General features: G+C 32.0%; 1 protein-coding gene across 3 annotated transcripts; it reads right to left on the bottom strand.

The window, feature by feature from the left end:
• Positions 1-4,408: 4,408 nt before the first annotated feature.
• Positions 4,409-18,704, bottom strand: LOC108911388 (transcription factor kayak). 3 transcript variants are annotated; one of them, XM_018716316.2, is made up of 4 exons: positions 18,576-18,704; positions 9,300-9,465; positions 7,608-7,918; positions 4,409-5,522 (listed from the first exon to the last, which is right to left on the bottom strand). In XM_018716316.2, the coding sequence occupies exons 1-4, from the start codon at positions 18,702-18,704 to the stop codon at positions 4,959-4,961; spliced, it is 1,170 nt and encodes a 389-aa protein (XP_018571832.1). In that variant the 3' UTR covers positions 4,409-4,958. The 3 variants fall into 3 exon arrangements, with proteins under 3 accessions (XP_018571832.1, XP_018571833.1, XP_018571834.1); XM_018716317.2 differs by lacking the exon at positions 18,576-18,704 and adding an exon at positions 16,178-16,321; XM_018716318.2 differs by lacking the exon at positions 18,576-18,704 and adding an exon at positions 11,716-11,947.
• Between the last annotated feature and the right edge of the window lie 2,270 nt (positions 18,705-20,974).

The following is a 20,974-nucleotide window of genomic DNA, read 5'->3' as shown; positions in this document are numbered from 1 at the left end:
AATATTCGGTCAAGAAAAAAACCTAAATTGTTTCAAGGTCAGGCAAAGGCTGCTCGGGAATTCGCTCTTTTTGCATTAAATAGAGCACCACCCTCGCAGCGAGATTTTTTAACCGAATTTGAAACGTTCAAGACAAATACCTCTCGTGCGACGGGTAGCGCATGCGCGGGTCCGGCGCTCCTCCCGCGTGCAGACCATTTGTTAACGACAATTTTTACTGCTTCTGGCTTGTTTATTACGTAAACTATCAATGTAAAATTTTATGGAAATAAAAGTTTAACCCTTTCTTTGTCTCAAAAATGCCAGCACGATACGTCCAATAGTTAGGTACCTAATTAACAATTAACATTATAAAAAAGTTATCTTTGGCACAAAGTGGCATAGGTGATTTCTCTCTTTTTTAAAATTACCGTAATTACCTCTATTTTGAATAATATTGTGTTTTATAATTAGTTTGGATAACTCCAGCTGAATAGAACTGGGCACGTAATTATAATCTTTAAAAATTTTGAACGGGGCTTGCGACAACTCAGATTTTCCTGGGTCTTCTCTGTAGCAGAGGGCCCTGTCTTCAATCCGGCAATGGGAACAGGACAAAACAAAATGGCTCACGCTTGCAATATCTTTGATATCTCGGCTTTTGGACCACATACAAAAATTCTTTTGTACTTAATCTGGGGTAGGTATTACATGAAAAATACTGTAATATTAATTATTAAGGTGACGATAAATGCAAAAAAAATGTAAATTAAATAAAAACTAAACATATACGGGACTATTTTGCTTCTAAGGCGAAAATGACTATAATATTCGTGTTTAGCTACCCCAGTGTAAGTATAAAAGAATTTTTGTACGTGGTCCAGAAGCCGAGATATCAAAGATTTTGCAAGCGCGAGCCATTTAGACTGCACGTCATCAGTTTTCAGAGCGAGCGAGCGCGCGCCGCTACTTCTCCGTTCGGTCCAGCTGATGCACTNTTTAGTAGTTTACTTTAAATAACTCAGCGGGATGACTTTGTACGAAAAAATGCTTAGGACATGATTTTGTTCGTAATAAATATAGCTACAAAATGGCGGTGGTCCGATTACGAAATTTGCAATAACAAATCCGTGAGATTGAAAAAACGGTATAAAACGCCAATTTTTTTAAGTTGCTGTAAAAATGTCAATTATAAACAAAAAGTGATAAAACTTTCGAAAGCTATAGTTCAATATATATACAATAATGACGCTAAAGCCGAAAATCAGGAAAGCAAAACTTTTTGTTCTATAAGGCGTTATACATTCATCGGCATCTGAAGCATCTGAAACTCGAAACTGCCAATTTTGTTCGAAGCTTTGCTGACACTTGAAATTTGGTACAGACATAGTGTAAATATGCAGAAACCAAAAGCAATTTGCAAAATTCAAGTATCTTCATTTTTGCAGTTTTGGTAAGGTTTGATACGTCACCCTAGTTTTATACGTCACCGTTTTTTTAATTTTTGGACGTATATTTATGTATATTTATAAAATATTCCATTACGGTAGATTAGCCAGCATAATTACCTACAATTTAAAAAGATATATATTTTCATCGTTTAGATCCTAAACTACTTAACATTTTGCGCCTGTTAGCTGTAGTCGTACATTATTCAACATATCAACATAAAACAAAATCGTACGTGTGGGGTAAACCTTTAACTTTTCTTTTTCGAGCGCGAGCTCTGCTCTTCGGCGCTATTAGAAATATGCAACAGTAAATTTAAACAATTGTTTACTTAAAGTTAAAGGTTTACCCCACACGTACGATTTTGTTTTATGTTAATATGTTGAATAATGTACGACCACGGCTAACAGGCGCAAAATGTTAAGTAGCTTAGGATCTAAACGATGAAAATATATATATTTTTTTAAATTGTAGGTAATTATGCTGACTAATCTACCGTAATGTAATATTTTATAAATATACATAAATATACGTCCAAAAATTAAAAAAACGGTGACGTATAAAACTAGGTTGACGTATCAAACCTTACCAAAACTGCAAAAATGAAGATACTTGAATTTTGCAAATTGCTTTCGGTTTCTGCATATTTACACTATGTGTGTACCAAATTTCTAGTGTCAGCAAAGCTTCAAGCAAATTTGACAAAGTTTCGAGTTTCAGATGCCGATGAATGTATAACGACTTATAGAACAAAAAGTTTTGCTCTCCTGATTTTCGGCTTTAGCGTCATTATTGTATATATGTTGAACTATAATTTTCGAAAGTTTTATCACTTTTTGTTTATAATTGACATTTTTACAGCAACTTAAAAAAATTGACGTTTTATACCGTTTTTTAATCTCGCGGCTTTGTTATTGCAAGTTTCGTAATCGGACCACCGCCGTTTTGTAGCTATTTTTATTACGAATAAAATCATGTCCTAAGCATTTTTTCGTACAAAGTCATCCCGCTGAGTTATTTAAAGAAAACTACCAAAAAATTTTTTTTTCACGATTAAATTGTTAATAACTTTTTTTTTCTGATAAAATACTTTGTCAGCAAATTAGCTTGTTATTGTACTCATCATTTAAAGTAGACCTGTGTAGTTATTTCCGAGTTATCAAGGTTTGACACACGCCGAACCTCTACCAACTGGACTATAGGTGATTTCCCTCTTTTTTAAAAATCACCGTAATAATAAGCTCTATTTTGAATAATATTGTGTTTTATAATTAGTTTTGATAACTCCAGCTGAATAGAACTGGGCACGTAATTATTATCTTTAAGGTAAATTTTGAACGGGGCTTGCGACTTACCTCAGATTTTCCTGGGTCTTCAGTTAGCAGAGGGCCCTCAGTCTTCAATCCGGCAATGGGAACAGGGCAAAACAAAATGGCTCGCGCTTGCAGAATCTTTGATATCTCGGCTTCTGGACCACGTGCAAAAATTCTTTATCTTTTGTACTTGATCTGGGGTAGCTATTACACGAAAAATACTGTAATATTAATTATTAAAATGACGATAAACGCAAAAAAAATGTAAATTAAATAAAAACTACCTAAACATTTACGGGACTATTTTGCTTCTAAGGCGAAAATGACTAAAATATTCGTGTTTAGCTACCCCAGATTAAGTACAAAAGAATTTTTGTATGTGGCCCAGAAGCCGAGATATCAAATATTTTGCAAGCGCGAGCCATTTAGACTGCACGTCATCAGTTTTCAAAGCGAGCGCACGCCGCTTCCCCCTACTTCTCCGTTCGGCCCAGCTGACGCACTCAGCGCTTGCACGCTTGTTTCTTATTTAATTACTAATACTAAAAATCAAGTAAACATATCCTATTTTTTTTATAAGTATTCAATTATCTCGGCTCCAGAAGGTCGTAGAAAAACATTTATTTTTTTAAATTCGTGAAAAAATCAGTCAGCAGTTTCTTTCTTTAAAAGTCATTTTCATAAAATAAAAATTGAAATAGTAATATGAAAAAGTCATTCTTTGATCCTTAAAATTAATAAAATCGTCAACATTTTTTAACAGCATGATAATATGACTCTTTACGAAGAAAATAAACCGAAAATCGTTACTGTAGGGCTATCCGCTGAGAAGATTTAGCCAATTTTCGTGAGCGCGTTATTGTCAAAAAATCGATATATCGAAAAATAATTCATATTTTTAAATTTTTCAAAAATGTACTTTTTTGGCTTGCCGCAGGCTATGCTTGCAGTAAATAGCAAGTATGGGAAAGATAGATGTAAACGAGTTATAGAAGGAGAGAAACGAGATTTTTGTTTTTTTCGATATATCTCGAAAAGTAACAAAGCAATCGATACTTACAGAAAATCAGTCGATAGATCTTTTTAAAACCTACAACTTTCTCATTTAAAATTTTTCAATCGGTGCTATATTTTTAGTTATTTTAGAAAAACAGTTTTTTGCAACTTTGCGATTTTTTTTAACCATGTTGGATCGAGCTTAAAGAACAAGAAACTCAATTTAAATTTAATTTTCTATACGGTCATATTTTTTTTTGTCCAGGTAATAATTTCTGTAAGCATTTCTCTATAATGCTTGGACTATTAATAAATTAGTGAAAAATGACTGTACGTACCTTAAATTGTAGGTAAATTAATTGTCTACAACGCAAATTGTTCGATATGTCGTCTAGATTTTTGTAGGCAGTAAAAAAAGTGAAAAAACAAGTGAATTTGCAACTTATTTGCAATTTGCCAACTTAGTGTCACTTCTTTCGAGTTACTTTTATTCTACATACCCTTCCCCGTCACAGAGCGCAATAAAAAGTTTTTCGCTATCACATTAAAAAATCTTGAACAGGTTGGTCTTTTTTCGACTCGCACCGCTTCGTGAAATTTTCAAAGTTGTAACCAGCGTCACGAGCGGCAAACGCGTTCGAGTAGTCTATAAATAACAACACAGATGAGGGTAATTTTCAATACTAGAAAATATATTTTCTTAATATAATTTATAAAAAAATGTATGGAGGGAATATCGTTAAGTGAAAACATACAAATATCTCTTAAAAAAGGCATTTCTTGGTTCCTAGCAAAAAGAATAAACCTGGAGTAGCGTAACAAAAATTTTTGAGCAATTTATCGATACTTATGGTCCATGTTTTATTACTTTCCTATTCACTTGTTGTTAGCGCTACTGCCACTCGGCGAGTCATCGTTAAATAAAAAGATATAACAAAAGGATAACTTTACTAGCGACTATAAAGTAATAAATATTTTTGGTTTGTTTTAAACTTATACACTTACCGCTAAGTATGGTAAACACGTAAATGCTTATCCAAGAATATATATATGTATATATCTATAATATATATGCAAATTTTCGTATAGAAGTGGTAAATTTAATCATAGCGGGAACGCTAGTAGAACATTTTTAATCAAATAATAATATTTTCAAAATATTGTAGTAGTATCAAAATTGGACTATTCGTGAACGTACACTGCACAACATTCTAAAATTACTCAGAGGCTGACCAGCTTGGGGGGGCCGCAGGCGTCCGGGGACGAGAGATCGCCCATGTTGGCGGGAACGTTTCGTTGTTGCGTACTGCATGAAGGCACCAGCGGGGCCGACACCGGCGTGAGCCCGGTGCCGCCGCCCATGAGAGATTCGAAATTGAAGGTCATTCCCGTCGAGGGGGTCGAAATTGGCACACCTGCTATTTCGGTGATATTGTTCTTGGACAGGGGAGCCGTGGCTCCCACGTTCAAAGAATTCGGTCTGCTCGGCTTGGATATAGGCACTGTCGAACTTAACATAACTTTCTTCGTGGAGGATGGCAACAAAAATATATCGTTGGGTCCCAGCGGCTCGATTAGCTCCGTCTTGACCCGTTCGTTGTCGTTCCTGTCGCTGAAAATGTTGTTATTGAACGGCTTAATGTCCGGCGGGCTCTGAGTATGCAGACGGCAATGGGGAGTGGCCTTGTGCGACTCTAAGATATAATCTAATTGTTCCTTCATCTGTTGCAACTCTTGCAGTTCCTCTTGCAAGCACTGCTTTTTATGCTCTAATTCTTCGGTTTCCTGCAGAAAAAAAATATGCTTTTACGATTCCAAACGTGAAAGAAAAAAAGGAAAAAAACAGAAAAATAAGCAAAATAAAAAATGTAAGATTTTTTTTTTTAAAACAAAGTCACAAGTTCAAAAAATAAAAACATAGATTTTAGAAACGTTAACAACCTTTGAAGTGTGCAATATACAGGGTGTGCCATTTAACACACCCGCTGCCAGTATCTCTGAAATGAAAAAATTTATTTTAGTTCCAGGAGTTGGGGTTGTTAGGTCCCTCGGAGAGCTTCAAATTGTACTTAGAACTGTTAGTTCAAATCTTTCTATATAGATGGCGTGGCAATACTTAAAAATTTTTTGATCCCTGGAACGTGGAAAGGCAGTCCATCTGAAAGATCGTTAAATTTTGAGTAATTTTTGTAATATAAAGTTTTTCCCTATATTTAATTGCTTTCGAGATATGTCGACTTCAATAAGCAATGTATGATGTAACAGGAAAATCTATTATTTTATTTAAATCACACCGAGACAAAATATTCTTTTAATATATTGTTATAATGACTTTATTCACACCACATACTAACTAACAAACAATAAATTATAAAAAATCAAATGATCAACTACAGAAAAAAAAATTGTACAATGGTAAATCTTTATAAGGGACACAGACGAACCGTATTTTATCAAATGTTATTAAAAAATGCAGTCATAGGTGGCTCATGTTATTTGTTTAAAACAAAACAATGACAGATAACACATTAGTTTTCCAATAATTACAGTTTTACCAGCTTCCCTCTTTCACTTTAAGTATACTAGTTATAAGATTTACCATTGTACAAATTTTTTTTCTGTAGTTAACCATTCGTTTTTTTTTTATAATTTATCGTTTGTTAGTTAGCATGTGATGTGATGATGTGAATAAAGCCATTATAACAATACTTTAAAAGAATATTTTGTCTCAGTGTGATTTAAATAAAATAATGGATTTTCCTGTTACATCATACATCGCATATTGAAGTCGACATGTCTCGAAAACAAGTAAATATATTACATAAATTACTCAAAATTTAACGATCTTTCAGATGGACTCCATTTCCACGTTCCAGGGAACAAAAAATTTTTTTAGTATCGCCACGCCATCTATACGGACAGATTTGAACTAAAAGTTCAGTTCTAGCTACAATTTGAAGCTATTCAAGGAATCCAACAACCCCAGTTTCAGGAACTAAGATAAATTTCTTCGTTTCAGACATATTGGCAGCGGGAGTGTTAAATGGCACACACTGTATACTGACACGTTTTTTTCGTCTGCTCTTTTCAGTGTGAGATTTTCGCATAACCATTTTCATAAAAATAACCCATGACTTTCGGGGTTTGCTACATTATTTTTTTTTTATTTTTTCAAATGTACCAAAAGTAAAGAAAAAATCCAAAACTATGGCACAAATAAATAACATCAGACGATCAATTAAATATTGGTGAAATAAATTAACATGCGAGTGAATTAGATGATCATGCTTTCATAACACCTACAAATTAGTAGGTCACTCTTTGTCGGTAGATACAAAATAATGCTTTGCGGCATATCTCATCCATACACAATAATCAACGCAACACCTTACACCACAGTTATCGTTTCAAAAAACTCTGTTATATTATTATCTTATATTTTTATAACATAGCCACGAAAAGATTAAATTAAGTATATTAACGGAAAATTTAAACTGAGAAAGATGAAATTCTTTCAAAAAAACTTGTTAACAATCAAAACTTTTATTATATAAAGGTTTAATTACTCTCCAACACCTAAAAATGTGTCTAAGTTTCCGTAATCCGTAGAAGAAACTGCTCGCAAATTAAAGAAAAAAAATAATTTACTTAATTGAAAACCTCCAATATTGACTTCAACGGCAGATAAAGGTAACAAAAAAAAACAAATCAATAAAGAGATCCAAAGAAAAAGAAACTGATACGATTAGAATAAAATTAAAAACGACCGTGTTTATTTTGCTGTAGGGCAAATAATTCCTACTCAAAAAAAATTATTTAGTTTTTTGACATTTTAAAAAGTGTACCTATCTAGAAAAAATATAGACTTACTGCAATAAGCGAATTAGTGTGGTCCACTCGGCGTTTTCTACATCTGGCAGCTGCAGCTTTATTGCGTTCCCTTCTAATTCGCCGTCTTTCTTCTTCTTCTGGGCTGCAATTGAGATCTTTGGCGGGTTTGCGTCCGCCCATATTGCGACGGTTTTGTCCTGGAATTATGTGTCTTCCAGATTTCTTAGACAAAGGAGGTGTGGATCTAGTATCACAATCCGAACCAGACTGGGACAATGAACTTTGCCACATATTCTGCGATTTGTTTGAATAGGTATCAGCTTCCGATGCCGATATATACTGATTATTACCTGAAAAAATTATAAATATATTAACAGTCATTTTTGTGGAAAATATAGTTTTTTAGTACACCGGTATTTGTAACTGTCATTAGTATACACATAAAATCACCACAATTTGGTAAGATATTTGTTTACATGGAGTTCGTACTCCCTGTGTAGTCTCTATGGTTTTGAAAATGAAAAGATGTTGATTTTCAAACAATTAAGTGACATGTGTGATGTGGGTATTTCTTATTTTTTTTCAGTTTCTTTTTAGTGGGATTTTTTGTTAGGCAAAGATAATTTCATAATTTTTTGGTGCAAGGGTTTATTTAAAATTTTTTTTATTAAATATCCAAATAAACAAATTTACTTCCTAAAATCCACCTGATTTATTTTTTAAGTTTTCCTAATAGTAAAAAAATCATTTTATTCTTAATACAAAATATATCATGACTATATATTTATTTTGTTCCACTATTGTAATATTTTTAGTAGCTACGACATCCTTTTTTCATATTTATTTTTCTTAATTAACAAACTCTCAAACAAACCAAAAAATATATGTGGTTGCATTCAATTTTTTCGAGAAATTAAACTGAGGATGACTTCATTTTAAGAAACATTCCAATCGTTGAGATATAAATTAACTTTTAAATTGTTTATAATAAAAAATAAATCACAGAGGGCCTGTTTTTCAATCGTTGGTTAACTCCTAACTTAAGGTTAGCCATCACTTTATTTTCTTCTGTTTTAGTGGAGAAGCAATAATCTTCTTTTAACATGCAAGCTTTTAACAAAGAATGAATGTATACATTCGTTTTAAATTTTTTTTCTTTACTAATCTATGACATCTCCAATATAAAAAGTAACAATTAATTAACCAGCAATTGAAAAACCAGCCAAGAGAGCCTTTTAAAATCGGTCATACTCGTAGTTTGTTAATTTCTGAAAAGACAAACACAAGTTACAGCATTTAAAAAAATTTTTTTCTGTAGGTATGGAAATGTGTTTTTCTTGTTGTATATTGGCTTGGATTAGGTTAGGTCGAGTTAGGTTAAGTTAGGAAATACGGGGTTAAATTAGGTTAAGTACGTAATTAAATTAAAAAAAGTGGATTATATCGTTTTATTCATAGCTTTGCATTTTTCTCTATTTTTTCTTCAACTATCCTCACTTTATAATACTTTTTAATAAGATACCATTGTTTCTAATTTACTTTTAATTGCCGCAAGTGTTACAAACCCTGCACTTTCTGAATTTGAATTAAAGCAAAACAAACGTTTATTATCTACTTAGGACAAAATTAAAATTTGCGAAGAAACATCTATTGTTTACATGGTACATGGATTCCATTAATGCAAATAATTATTATCCCATAAAATACAAGCAAAAACATGTTTATGCTTACCAACTGCATGAACTAGTGGAGGTACGAATCCAGCTTCGTTTTCATGAGTTTCTGGTTTTGACTGAAGCTCAATAAAGGTTTGTTCTATGTTTCTTAATGTTGTGGGAGTCAGTGTTGGAGTTGTCCTTGTTGGAACACCCGAATTTAAACCCTCTAGTGTTATAAACTGTAACAAATACAATCCAAAATTATAGATTATGAAGTCTTACGAACCTTCAAAGACCAAAAGTGTCTTTGGTTTGTAAGGAAATGATATATTTATATTTCCAAATAAAATTTTCATAAAATTCTCCACCAAATCTTTTATTGGTTAAATAGATATACCACCTTGTCTTATTAATTTTACCATTTTTAAGTTTTGAAGAACACGCTACATAAGTATTGTATGATCACTTTAAATTTTGTGCAAGCTGACAAACCCACCTTACTTTTTTAAATCAGAAATTAAAAGTTTAGTTCGTCATGCTTTTTAAAACATCCTCTAGAAAACTTATTATCATCATAAAAATACTTCTAACTGATTAACGACCGTTTTAGGATTTTCATTCCAAACTTAAAAATAAGAAAATTAAAATGGGGTGTGGGGTAACATTTATAAGCCATAATCATGTTAAAATATAAGAGAAGTCATTGCAAGGTAGGTACCTACCTATATATTTATATTATTGCCATAATAAATTATATCAATGATTAATACAGTTTGAGAGACATGTAAATTTTAAATTTTAGTTTTGTCAATGTAAATTGCACTAACTGTACAAATGTATAATTAAATTTTCGACATGTTAAATATTCTCATTTTTTAAGACCAATTAGGAAAAATATCTATCTATTATGCATAATATCAATAGTACATTATTTTCTGTTATCATCGTTTACTGTCAATTAATACATTATTATAAACTAAAATGTGTACTTGCCGCCAAGTTTATTATATTTACTAAATTTACTTTACAATTTTTTTAAGTTCACATTGAAAACAAAAATGGTTGTTTATTTAAATATACTTTAATCACAGTAAAATAAATATTTATGCTGTGCTTCAGTTTTGAACATAATTGTCGCCCACATTAATGAACATGTACAAAAAAGTCTTTAAATAAATAAACATCATTTATTCAAACTACTCTAATTTCTAATTGAACGAAATATGACATTTAAGTTTTGATTTGATTATAACAAAATTGATATTTGCTTTTCAATTTGTAACGAAAAGAAAAAACATAGTTCTGAAATAAAAAGTACAGGCAATTGACATTTACTTTATAATCATAATAATATTAAATTATATATGGCAGAAAAAAATTTTTTCATTAAAATAAAGAATTACATGCAGTGCTTTCATATTTCCTTAAAAGGTAATTAATCCAAGTTGATTTAATTACAAAAATATTGCCCATTTTGTAAACAATTTCAGTCAGAGCAAGTGAGATTTAACAATGAAAAAAGAGTTTGTTATAATATGAACGTTTTTCTTCAAAATCTCCCTGGGTGCTAAAGTTTAGAAAACTACTACTTTTTCGAGTAGGTACTTTTTTATGGAGATATTCAAACCAAATTTTGTACAATCATACCTGGAAAAAACCTGGTACATTAATGCAAAAATATTTTTGTGAAAAGCGTTTGTACAAAATTTTCTTGTTTATATAAGAATGTATTCCCAACAAATTTTAAGGCCTTGGTTGTTCTTCCTTCTTCTTAATATTTCCCTAAACATGTTCTATGTTTGTTTTATTTTGACTACTACCTTTTTAAAAATATATATTTTACTATTAACACTCGCACTTTTTTACTCCATTTATAAATGTATTCAGCTAATTCAAATAAATTCAAAATATTTTTAAACACATAATTTTGTTCTATTAATGTTTATTCGTCTCATTCACAAGGAAGCTACCTGAAAAAACAATGCTAATAAAATGTGAAAATACTAAGATCTTCCTATATGTAGGTAGTAGCTATTTTTACGTGTAGGTATTTGTTAAGATAATGTTAGAACAACATAAATACAAGACATTTCTTTGAAATATTACATTATTTTACGATTCCACTATCGAAAAATTTTAAATAGTAAGCCAGTATTATAAAAAAAATCAAACAGTCCTATTTTGCAATTTTTTAGATTTGCTCCTAAAAATATCAGTTTTCTAAACGGTCGAAATTATAAGCTGACAGTTGTGACAGAAAAATAAATCCAACACTTAAATGAAAATATTACTAAAACACAAACGCAGCAGACAAAATATAAAGTCTTTTTCACTGTTTCTCAAAGACCTATTATACGCGTTGAATTACTTTTAGAATAACGAAATAATAAAAATTATAATATTAGACAATAATGCATCTTTGTGTATATTATTAACACAAATGACCCTCTGCCGATAACCGTTTGCGGAAAAATCCAAAATATAAATACCTGATGATAAAATAACTCCTGTGCAAGGAAGTGGGTGATATCTTTTTGATCGAGACAATCCATTTCTCCAAAAAAAAAAAACGCACCAAAACGTTCAAATAAAAAGGCAACAGAAATAATCGCACATATATAAACATTAATCGAATCGTTCTCTGTAGATCGAGGTTCGTTCGTTCGAAAATTAAATACTTTAGTCGAGCTTTAAAGTTATCCGAGGCTCGACTGTCGGATAATGATTTCGTCAAGAGGGAATTTTGGTTTGTCGCCCACTGATGCTTTATTTAGATCGAGGTAACACAAGTTCGCATTTACATTTATTTATATCTTACGTTATTATTTTATTACAATATCATCCAACAAACTTTTCCAAATAATTAGACATATTGTAGTACTAATACATACTTATGGAATTGTGTTTAACCTTCTATGGTCGTCAAATCTCGGTAGAAATATGATTATTAAAAAAAAATGTCCTTCGATTAATATTAACCGGTAGATAAACACTTATTTTAATACGTCCCATTAAAACAACTAAAAGAATATTTTTGGAATAAATCTTTATAATATTTAGTTTTCAAAGCTATTTCGATAACAAAGATAAGACATGTATGTACGTGAGAACTGCGTTCATAACTGGTAAAATATCTTAAACACTTGTTCATTAATATATTACACTTTATAATATAATAATACAAACAAATGTGAAAAAATAAACTCCGATTTGATAGATGTTTCTATAATTTTTTTATGCAGTTAAGTGATCTGCTCTGCCAAAAATGATTTCATATGTAATTCATTCTCTTTCTTTGACTGATTTTTGGATGAGCTTTGCAAAATTACCCTAACTGTTTATTGTGAAAATAAAGTTCTACTACAATTGCCATAAATACGGCTGACTGGAAGGCTGTCAAAAATATTTTGATCACACGATATTTATACACAAAAGATGTACAACAATAACCAATAACTAACTGGTTACGTTGCTCTAATTCATTTTTTCATTTTAAAGTTTGTTTTTTTTTTCGTTTAATCATCAATTACTGGCATTGTTCTTTTATATTCTAATAACGAGATCGTTGGGGCTACCAATTTTTTTTTTTTAGTACCAATAACCAACCATAAAAATAAATCCCAAAAGTTCCATACCTTAACAGCCCTATACTGAAATTCTAAACTCTAAGCTCCTAAATCAGGGGTCGGCAAGTAATTTTAGGTGGGGTCCGAATACTTTTGAAAATTTTTAACGAGGTCCAGAAAAAAAATTCATATTTCTTATTTTTTATTTTAATTTGGACTCAAATTTAATCTGCTTACTAATTAAGAACTCAAAATACTCTCACAATTGTAAAATACTAGAAAAAATGATAAGATTGGCACTTAAACGTAAAAAACATTTTTTAAATAATTTATTTGAGTAATTTATACTTTCAAAGAATTTTTGGCGGTCCAGTATATTACCTTCCGCGGTCCGGACCTGGACCGCGGTGCGCCAGTTGCCGACCCTTGTCCTAAATCTACCTACTTCCCGCGTGAACCGAAAAGGCATCGCCTACAATTTGCTGCGACCAATTTGAAGAGACCAAATCAAGGATCAAACAGAATCAATGGATAACGATTAAAATTTTTCTCTGTTTAAAAACGTCTCTGTAAACTTATTCAATTCGGCTTACGACGACATACGACTTTTCAAATTTTGGTTTGGATCTGACAATAAAATCACCACTTCCGAACGAACATTTCGAAGAATTTCCAGTGTTATCTGAGGGCATTCTTCAACAATTCCTGGATAAAAAAATTTTTCAACAAAATCTTCATACTCAGTTCAACTTTTTTACCTGCTTTACTTTAAACGAGACAATATTGTCCCGTCTTGTCTTGTCGAAACAATATCCCGTAAAATCATCACAATGTCGATTAAATTCCAATTCGTGAAAATGGTAAGTACAATTGCTAAAAAAGTGGAAATAATTAGTTTTGTTTTACAAAAATAATGACTGCACGGCAGACAGCACAGATTTTTAATGATCGTCATCCTGACAAAAACACTTCGCATCGGTACGTCCTGGATTTAGTGCATAAATTTTCGGAAACTGAATCGGTTGGAAACAGAAAGCATCAACGTGAACAGGTCGTATGTACGTGATGAGGGTAATCAAATAGCTGTCCTGGGTCACATTTCACATCGCAATTGAACTAAATTTGAATCTCAGGAAACTTGCAAGTACTTCAGGAATTTCTATACGTAGTTGTCGCCGAATCTTAAAAATTCACCCATACAAAATTAGTTTAGTACAAGTAATTAAGAGAGACGATCCTGATCTATACTTGCAGTTCTGTGAAGAAATGAGTGATCGAGCTCGAAGATATCAACATTTTTTGTAATCAATCTGTTTTTCCGATGAATGTATGTTCCAGCTGGATGGTCAAGTCAACCGCCATAATTGTCTACTGGAGTGATGAAAATCTACTCATCATGAAACTCGTACGCCGCATCCGAGGAAATTGAAAATTTGAGCGGGCATACTGGGACCTTTCTTCCTACCGGGAAATCTAGATGGAAATGTGTATCTGAATCTACTGGAAATATAGGCAAATGACAACGCTTTGCCAGAAGAGGATGTGTGGTTTCAGTAGGATGACGTTCCACCAAATTATGCCGTAGCTGTGCGTGATTTTCTTAAACATACGCCATCACGTGTCCCCCTTGAAAAAAAAATCGACGTGTCTCAGGCTTTTTCTTAATTCCGATATTTTCCAAGTGGGAAGTTTCAATTGGAACACCTTGTATATATTTCTCTATTTCCCTAGTTTCACAAATTTTCCTGTAGAACTAGGGAAAAATCCTCTCTGCGCCCATCTCTCCTACTATGAGAACATATACGAAATGCGACGCTCAATTGTTTCCGATCGAACATACGTTCAAAAAAAAAAAAGTTTTCTTGTATATCGGCGTATTCGCTTTCAACTAATAATGCAAAACAAACGCAACTCCGCATAATATATTTCTTATTTCATGATCCATGGGCGTGCCCAGGGGGAGCGCCTACCGCCCATCTCCCGGTTTTTACACCCAACGAACGAACATGCCGTAGAATCAGGCAATTTAATTGGTTTTGATTAGTTCTTAGTTTTTCTAAATTAAAAAAATATGCGATTTTAACATTTTTGTGAAGAAATTAGTGAATTTAATCGGCAGCTTTTTAATTACTTTAATTTGAAATACGACGTCACTAAGTGAAAAAAACAACTGTTAACGATTTATGCTTTATACGGTAAGAGTTGTTGACACTGTCGTCCATACTTTTAGAAGTTAGGTCATCCGTGGCTAGGGGGTAGTGCAATCAACCCCTGCATATCTAAGAAAGTGTGTTACAAAAAGATGCTATTTATTAATTATGTACTATAATGCGGTAATAAAATAATAATAAATGTGTAATCAGTCACATTTAAAGTGTCTGTCTCAATGTCCTCTGAATCCTAATGGCATACAAATGACAAACTGAGGTCTTATTTTGACTTACTTGATAGTGTAGTTTGTAAAACCAATGATTTCTGATAAATCTACTGATTCCGCGTCCTCCGCTAGAGGTCGCTACGGATTCTTCGACCAATAATAAAGTCCCTCTTTCTGGATTTAACCATTTTGAGCTTCATGGATCACGACGCATATTTTTAGATTTTAAATATATGTCAAAATGAGGAAACGCGAGTCTTATATTTTTTAACCTAGCTTCATTTTGTGAAGTAATTAGGAAGTTGTAAAGCACCCCGTTGTATTACTCTTACCCTTACCTCTTACCCTTCAAAGTAAATTTTCTGCAATCAGTATGTTTTATTAGTTTTTGTGAACTGATAACTGTTAGCGTCTTACAAATTTTCTGCGGACGCCTATGTCATGACCCCTTCATTCAAAGTACCTATTTTGAATAGGTATTTAACATTGTTGTCGCAAGTCGGTTCAGAACATAATTATTTACAAAAAGGCCTCCCGAAGTTCGCCAGTGATCTTTTGCTTATTAAAATTAGGTACCTATCTTAAACCTTACATATTTCAAATATTTATTTAATTCTCGAGTAGCTACCTTCTCAATATTTGTTAACCTTAACGTTACAAAAATACAATAATGCTTGACTAAGAAGGAAACGATAATTTGTTTAGAAAAAAATAAGGATCTCTCGAATGCCATATGCCCTTATTCACGGCATTGAAAAATCGGGAACCGTAATAAGTATTTACGGTGCATTCGACCTTGAAAAATATATGAAAAAGTTACCTATATTTAATTCCTTATCGGTATAAAATTTAATGTTCATATTATGTTCAACTGTATTCTATTAAGATGTTTAACATACCTATAGCTACCTATTAGCCTTAGGTTAGGAAACAATTTCATAAATAGGTATTTCTGTACAGTCTAAAAGTTATAGATGTGGTTATAGCATAAAAAAAGAAATGACTCACCATTTTGGAACTATCTACAGAGTCGTGATTGTACAAGTTGATGTCCTCGTATTCGCAAAAATTTACACCAAAATTCAAATATGGCACTAATTGAGACATAAGGGAGCTAGCTAACTAAACCAGACAATAGAATTCACACTGCGACGAATAATCGTCAAATTAACTGCTAGCTGATAGCGCTTTTCCAGTTTGTAATAATTACACAAGGCTATCTTGATTTGCCATCTCTTTCACACTCGAATAATTGATATTTTCTACTCTGCTCGGATAGACATACGTAATATCTAGTTGATTAACCAGGGGATTAAATTTATGAAAAGGAAACCTATTAGCTTTAGGAATTTCGCACACATTCACATTCGAAAATCAGACTTCACCATATAGGTACACCTCTTAAAATTTCCTCTTTTAATTAATAATTTAGAAAATTTATTGTTTAAAAAATTACGGCTTTCCTCAAAAAATAGCGATGGCAGATAATATATTTTTTGGTGATGGTGTCTAATACATCCGCTTTTGCCCATTCCTTACTATTTTTAGCTCTGTTGTGGTACTCTGTGGTTGTTAGTTATGATGTCTAGTCCAAATCTACATACTTTTGCCCGCAAACATAAAAAAAACACGCATTGAAACAGTTTGCAAACTTCTGTACAAAAGCATTTATAGGTACATTTGCATTTGTGTTTCCTTGTTTTCTTTCTAGGATGGAAAACAAATGTTTTAAACACAAACATTAGCCCGCAAACAATTACAAGTAGTGTGGGATTATTTACCACAAACACGATCTAATTTATCTATTTTCAACTCTCTCAGATGATTTTCAGGATGTTGAAAAATATCATCCTCAAACATCTTTTACTCTCGCTTTTACTCTTCAGAATTACAACCTGCAAAAATACCTATTATAGTTGCACATGTTTTTGTTTTTGAATCGGAAGCTTGTTTAAAAAAAATTGTGAAAATGTGAAAATTGTTTGTAGATCTAAAGTAGGCTTGTAGATCTCATCATGTAAGATTCAGATAAAAAATTAAAGATAAAGTTCGAAAATAGGCATAATTATTTTAAAGTTTACTATATATGTATAGGTAGGTATTATTCGGTTCTTTTTATAATGTTAACTTTAAAAAATCCAAATAATAACGTTATCAAAAGTAAAAACAACACTAAAAGAATTAATTATGCAATCCAAAAATACATATCTAACATTTTCATTTAAGATTATCTAGTTGGTAAACCACGAACCGCCTGAGATTTTTATGGAACCGATTTTTCATAAAACACTAACATTTTTTTTTATTAAGAATTAGGCCACCAAGTGAAAACCCTGCAAGTAATTATTATACCGATATTTATAAGGTAGGATATTTTTTTATAAAGAATTTTAAAGTTACAAAGTTTCTGCTTCAGTTAAAAATCTAGGAGGCATTGCAAGCGCTCGCAGATGAAAAATTAGCCAATTAGGTACTGGCATTGCTGATTGTAACTGGTAAATACCTAGTAGTCTGCTTGTGAGCTGATTATAATCAGCAATTCGGTCGGTAATTGACTAATTGTTTTATCCTCAGAAACACTGGAGTTTTAAAAAATTGTAACCTATGAAGCCAGATTTTTAATAAAATAAAACCTAAAGTAGTACTGAATAGCGACAGAATGTTCTCAAAAATAAAGACATGCATATCTAAATTAACAATGAAACTCTGAATGTGGAGCCCCGAATTGAAATTAGGTCTCATGAAGGGGTATTGTATATAGACCCACTGTTTCTACCTACTTCCCCAAAAAATACTTATTATTTAAAAACTAAACTCATAAAACACTTACAATAAAGATATATTTTTAATAGCCGATTAATGCAACAATCACACGATATGGGACGTGGATAAGTACCCACCGAGGTACCTACATGCCTACGAAGGTACCTATAATCAATTCGAGATATTTTACCATTAGAAAATAAAATTACAAACTTCTAGGATAACTTGAAGCCCATATAATAATAATAATATTCTATATAAGCATGTCTCTCAGTTTAATACAAAGATCCAGACATACACATGCTCTTTATTTCAGGTATTTCATTGCATCATAATCAACAAAATGTTGGTCACATTGACATAGAATAATTGGCGCTCTATAACATTTTTTTTTATCATAATTAGGGAAATATTCTATTTAGGGGAGGGGGGTAAGGGGAGAGGTGTGATAACACATAACATGCCTTTTCACGTTTTAAGATTTCCTACATATATCAAATATTTTAATTAAAACGTTTTATTTTCCTTAAAAGTAATAATACGCTAGAAAATCACTTATCCAACTTTACAGGCAAACACAAAAATCCTACGTAAGAAAGAATGTTTAGACGTTCTAATCAATAAGTTTCTAAAATATACTTACAGTTGTTGGTGTTAATAAGGCCCCGTTCCCCATGGATGTCATAAAATCTGCAGTAGACAATTGAGAATTTTGGCTATCATTGGAGAAATCCGAATGATTTGACAATCCATCACTTAATTCGGATTTCATTGTCTATACAGACTAGGAATTACCTTTAATTATTTGGCTTGAATAAATAAACACCCAAAAACAACTAAGCGGCTACTTAAATTTAACACAAAAAATACGTTAAAAATAATATTTCAAATAAAAATAGTTACGAAAATCACTTAAAATTGGTTTAACCAACTAGTCCGAAATCAACAAATAAATGACTCATATCTAACACGTCACTTGGGGAAACTAACTTATAACCACCGACTACACAAAGAGTACAAAGCGTTATGTCAGTGCTAAAAATAGCTGATGACAATTTACACATTATTGTCCAATTACAGCACTTCATACTACGAATTATAACGATAGGAGCCGATAACGAACCGATGATAAATAGTAAATGTTAAACAATTTAGAATGTGGTAAATAAATTCGAATTCAAAATACCACAACTGCTTTCGTTTCGCGATAACATTAATTGTAGTAGCTTATGTTATTTTGATCAAACTGATTTGGTCAAAGTAATAAAATAGGTAACGAAAAAGTTACTCTAAAAATTGCCTTGAACGTTATAATTCTATTTTAATGAATAATATTTTATTTTATCCAAATATCTTTCATTTAATTGGAAAACAGTTAGCTGTTAATAAAAATTAAGAACTTGGTTAGTTTGACTGTTTTATCAAACTGGTCGCGACGTCAAAATGAACGTCTTCAAATTAATTTATTCAAAAAGCGCATTTCTCCCTAAGAAAAGAATCAGGTACATAAATATTAAGCTGGCTAATTAATGACAATGTACGCTTGATTAACGAAGGCCAAAAAAATGAAGAGAAAGGTAACTTTTGTCAGCATCAACGACGACACAGTAAGAACTAAGGTCGCTAAGGTATAGCGATCTTGACAGGACAGCATGTAAACCACCAATTCTGTTGTCGGTACTTTGATCTTTATTCAGCCGCTTTCGGTGTCCTTGAATGGAGAATTGGTGATCAGGGCCGTAATTAAGATTTTTTAATTGTGAAATGAGTATTAAATTAAATAAATAATCATGACAAATATATAATTTAAAAAAACTAAAATTATTAATTTGAGGAATTAATTACAGTTTTATTACTTACTTATTTCTTAATACTACTTGACACTAATTTTTGCAACTTTTATACTTGTAATATACAAAAAGAAGTAAAAGCACCCTGTCTAAAAACAGTCTTCTTGCATATTATCAATATTATCATCATCAATACAGAAGAAGAAGAAGAGCTTAATGTAAGTCACAGACTTCTATAAAAATCTGTGATGTAAGATGTAAGTAAAAGCGTAAAAGCAATGAGCTAGATACACTGGAACGGATGCATATTGTCATATTCGGGTTGCTATCTTAAATTTTATGATATGCAACCCGCCGATGAGAACGTTTTCTATCTTTCTCGCACCTTTTATCATTTTATTAATGAAAGTTAGGAAGCAACTTACTTTTAAATCGATTTTTTTTATGATTTCTTTTTATAATGAATTGATGTGATGGTAAAGTATTAATACAAATTTAAATATTAGAAACAAAAAATATAGAACTGTATCTATTAGTAAAATTCCCATAAACGATGACGTAACGAAGCTGATTGCGACTGTCAAAAGTTCTATTCACAAAACAGTAGTGATGGGCAGAATCGAGTATTTTTAAGAATCGAGAACTCGGTACTCGAATACTTTTAAGAATCGAATGATTATCCGAGAACCGAGAACCGAGTACCGGACCGAGACCGAATGAGTATCCGAGAACAAGACTCGAGAACAGTGGCAATGCAGAATCGGTGTATGTCGTCGACACGGTTTGGATTCGAATGCATCATTGGGATATGTTTATTCGTACTCGCATCGACGGTAGCTTAGCTGTTAGTAATTAAGGTAAACCTCGCAACGAACGAGAGTGTGGTTTGTTTCACGGAGCATTTTCCGTTATTAAATATTGATGTTTTTAATTATTTTATAATTATTGAATTTTTATTTTTAAAATGAAGCCTGGCTGCAAATCATTAGTTTGGGATTTTATGTTAAAAAAAGATAAGTAAAAAGTTTAAATTATTTGACAATACAACAAATCTTAAAAAACATTCAATTTTGGCCTCTAAAGCACATCCGCCTAGTGTCTAGTCCATCTATCTGCCTGTCCTGAGGGATACTCGAAATCTCATCATGAATTCTCAAGTATTCGAATGCCGGCATAAAAGTTCTCGAGAACAGCGAGAACTTTTAAGAATCGAATGGATATCGATTCTTGCATTCGAATTCTCCCATCACTA

The sequence above is a fragment of the Anoplophora glabripennis genome, unplaced genomic scaffold, assembly GCF_000390285.2.
Source record: "Anoplophora glabripennis isolate ALB-LARVAE unplaced genomic scaffold, Agla_2.0 scaffold620, whole genome shotgun sequence".
Lineage (NCBI taxonomy): Eukaryota > Metazoa > Arthropoda > Insecta > Coleoptera > Cerambycidae > Anoplophora > Anoplophora glabripennis.
Note: the sequence above shows the minus strand (reverse complement) of the source record. Positions and strands in the feature narration are given on the sequence as shown.